Source organism: Cibotium barometz, chromosome 43, assembly GCF_041138505.1.
Source record: "Cibotium barometz isolate CiBa-2024 chromosome 43, ASM4113850v1, whole genome shotgun sequence".
Lineage (NCBI taxonomy): Eukaryota > Viridiplantae > Streptophyta > Polypodiopsida > Cyatheales > Cibotiaceae > Cibotium > Cibotium barometz.
This window is the reverse complement of record NC_141088.1, coordinates 11,215,076-11,217,804: the sequence shown is the minus strand read 5'-3', so window position 1 is coordinate 11,217,804 and position 2,729 is coordinate 11,215,076. Positions and strand designations below refer to the sequence as shown.

The window sequence follows — 2,729 nt, the reverse complement described above, 5'->3', positions numbered from 1 at the left end:
GTGATACTTGAGTCATGAAATGGACCAGCTTTGAAGGTTATTAGTGCTCTTAGGCTACTTAGAAGATGAATGCATATTTTAATCAGCCCCAAAATGCATGGGTTTTGAAGGGCATTGGTGCTTTTAAAGGATTTATGGAATCCCAATCGTAGCTTTACACACTGAAATGAAGAATTATTGGAAATCTCTATACACTTTATGATCAGAGTGCACAAAGGGGGGTCTCCGAAAGTGGGCAAAAAGAAAAAAAAAAACGTGTGTAGAACATGCAAGTAGTTTTCACTGAATTCAAGAGATTTTGAAGGCATTTTAACTAAGTCGACCCCTCAAAAGGGTTGTCCATTTCAAGACCTTGCAATGTAAATTTGAAAGTTGAATGAAGACACAGATGTGTGGTCATCACAGCTTCGTGGGGGCTTCGGTTATGGTGGATGGGGGGCCACAGTCTACTAGTAATAAGGCTTCTCAATTTTGACTATATAAAGGCGGTCTTGGGATGATGAGTGAGTCGTGAACAGAGTGAACGAGGGAAGCACAGAAGGAAGGGAGCGAGCGAGAGAGAGGTGACTTACTTTCCCTTTCGTCTTCCATTTGCTTGGATTAAGCAAGCATGGCAGCCCAGCTTGTGTGCGTGAAGAAGAGTGGCATTAATGTCAGTATTGCAATGGCGGTTATGGTAGTGTATGCATTGGCAAGCCTGTCTGTCTGCAAAGCATGCGATTCGTGCAGCCACAGCTCTCCCGCTAACCCAACTCCGACTACGCCATCATCGACGAGCACCACGTGCCCGGTTGACTTAATTAAGATAGGGGTGTGCAGCCCCCTGCTAGGGGGCATTCTCGCGGACGGCAAAGGAAGCGAATGCTGTGCGCTGCTCGGCATCCTGGGCCTCGACGTGGAGATTTGCCTGTGCTTAGCCCTCGATGTCAACATCCTCGGCCTCATCACCATCGATGCAAAAATCGACGTTATCGTCTCCATCCTCACCACCTGCGGCTACACCGTGCCCCAGAACTTCTCCTGCCCTAACTAAGCTGCGCTGCCCCTACTTAATTATTATTGTGTTCAGCCAGCTGCTATCGCTTCTTAGTAGCTCGTAGCTTAATCAACCCCCGTGCTTTCTCTCCGCTTCATTTTCCTTTGATTTAATGAGGAGCTTCATCAACTCCATGAGTTCTCTCGTTTGATTTTCCTCTCTAGTTTTCATCTCGCACCGTAAATATCAATTCCTATCGTTTGAATATTTTTTCCCCACTTGTAAATGTTTTTAATATTCTGGCTTTTTGGGGTAAGCATTGTGCGTGTGCGTGTGCGTGTGCGTGTGCACGTGTGTGTGAGGGAGAGAGAGAGATGCCAACGTTCCTAAGTTTTGGGAGGTGAGCTCGGTGTACAACGCTTCTAATTTTAAAAATGTGAGCTCATTTTCTGCGCTTATTACTTATTTGTGAAAAATTGCTGAGGGTTGGTTAGCCCTCTTACTTTGAACGAGCCATTTTACTTTGAAGATTGCTAAAGCTGACACAGACGTACACATTTCCTTCTAAATTTCCTCTCTCTCTCTCTTTCTCACTCACACACTCTCTCTCACCTCTCTCTCACCTCTCTCGCTCTAGCTCTCTCTCTCTCTCACACACACATTCTCTCTCTCTCTCTCTCTCTCTCTCTCTCTCTCTCTCTCTCACACACACACACACACACACACACAAATCATGTACATGAAAGCACCATAAGTAAGTTATAAAGGCTAGATGACAATATCGACACAATCAGGTGAAGCAAGCCCATATATGAAGGCACTATAATTCAGTTTTTCAAGTATAACAACACTGACACAATAAGATGTCAGCTTTCTTTACTCTAGGTTTGTGCTATAATTACCTCCCTAAGATGTAGCTTAAGCAATAGCAATGTCAAATGACATATCTACCTTGCAAGTCAAGTTGCTTCTAGTTATAGCAATTTACATACACTGTGAGACACCAAAGATCATGAGGTTTATCATACAAGACACTTTGGCATTGACCATTTGTCAAGCCAGCTAGATGACGTGGAAGCTGCAACAATTGTTCATGAAAGGACATACACAAAGGTAAAGGTTTGGGTGAATACGGTTGTATATTTATATGCTCTGGGGCTTCAAGTTGTGGTTGTGGTGACGCAAGAGCTTATATCATGTGCATCCAGATGTATCAAGGTTTACATCATCATAGTGTTTAACACAATCAAGTTGTGGGCACGACACTCATCATAGTGTTTTAACACTTATCTTTTGATTGTCGAGAAATGTGGCTTCAGCCAAAAAGATAAACCAAAACTAGTATAATTTATCACAAAATAGGACAATAAATAAACTCAAGAAGACATGCAATTACTTGAGTGTACTTAGTTATAGCATGTCTTACATGCTAAGAGTTTTGAGTACCTAGCAAAAATCATGTACCTAGCAAATTTAGCATTTTCAAAAGTATTGAAAATGGCTTGTAATATCCTTTGTTTTGAGGAAAACTATTAAAAAAAACTCATGTCTTCCATTAATGGAAGGTGCTTGGTTGTCGGTTTATATACATATAAAATAATTTTTATGCAGTTCTGTGCATGCTTTAAAAAATATTTAAGGTAAAGATAAACTTTTAAAAAAACTTTCTTTTTGTAAAAAGAACTTAAATGACTACCTTAAAAGGAGATTCTTTTTAAAATCTTTTTTGTATTATTATTTATGTGGCTACTTT

At 41.0% G+C, this 2,729-nt stretch overlaps 1 protein-coding gene across 1 annotated transcript; it reads left to right on the top strand.

The window, feature by feature from the left end:
- Nucleotides 1-412: 412 nt before the first annotated feature.
- Nucleotides 413-1,243, top strand: LOC147613520 (hydrophobic seed protein-like). Its single transcript, XM_086781494.1, has one exon. It carries the CDS (start codon nt 611-613, stop codon nt 1,031-1,033), a length of 423 nt encoding a protein of 140 aa, XP_086637620.1. The 5' UTR covers nt 413-610; the 3' UTR covers nt 1,034-1,243.
- The last annotated feature ends 1,486 nt before the right edge of the window (nt 1,244-2,729 follow it).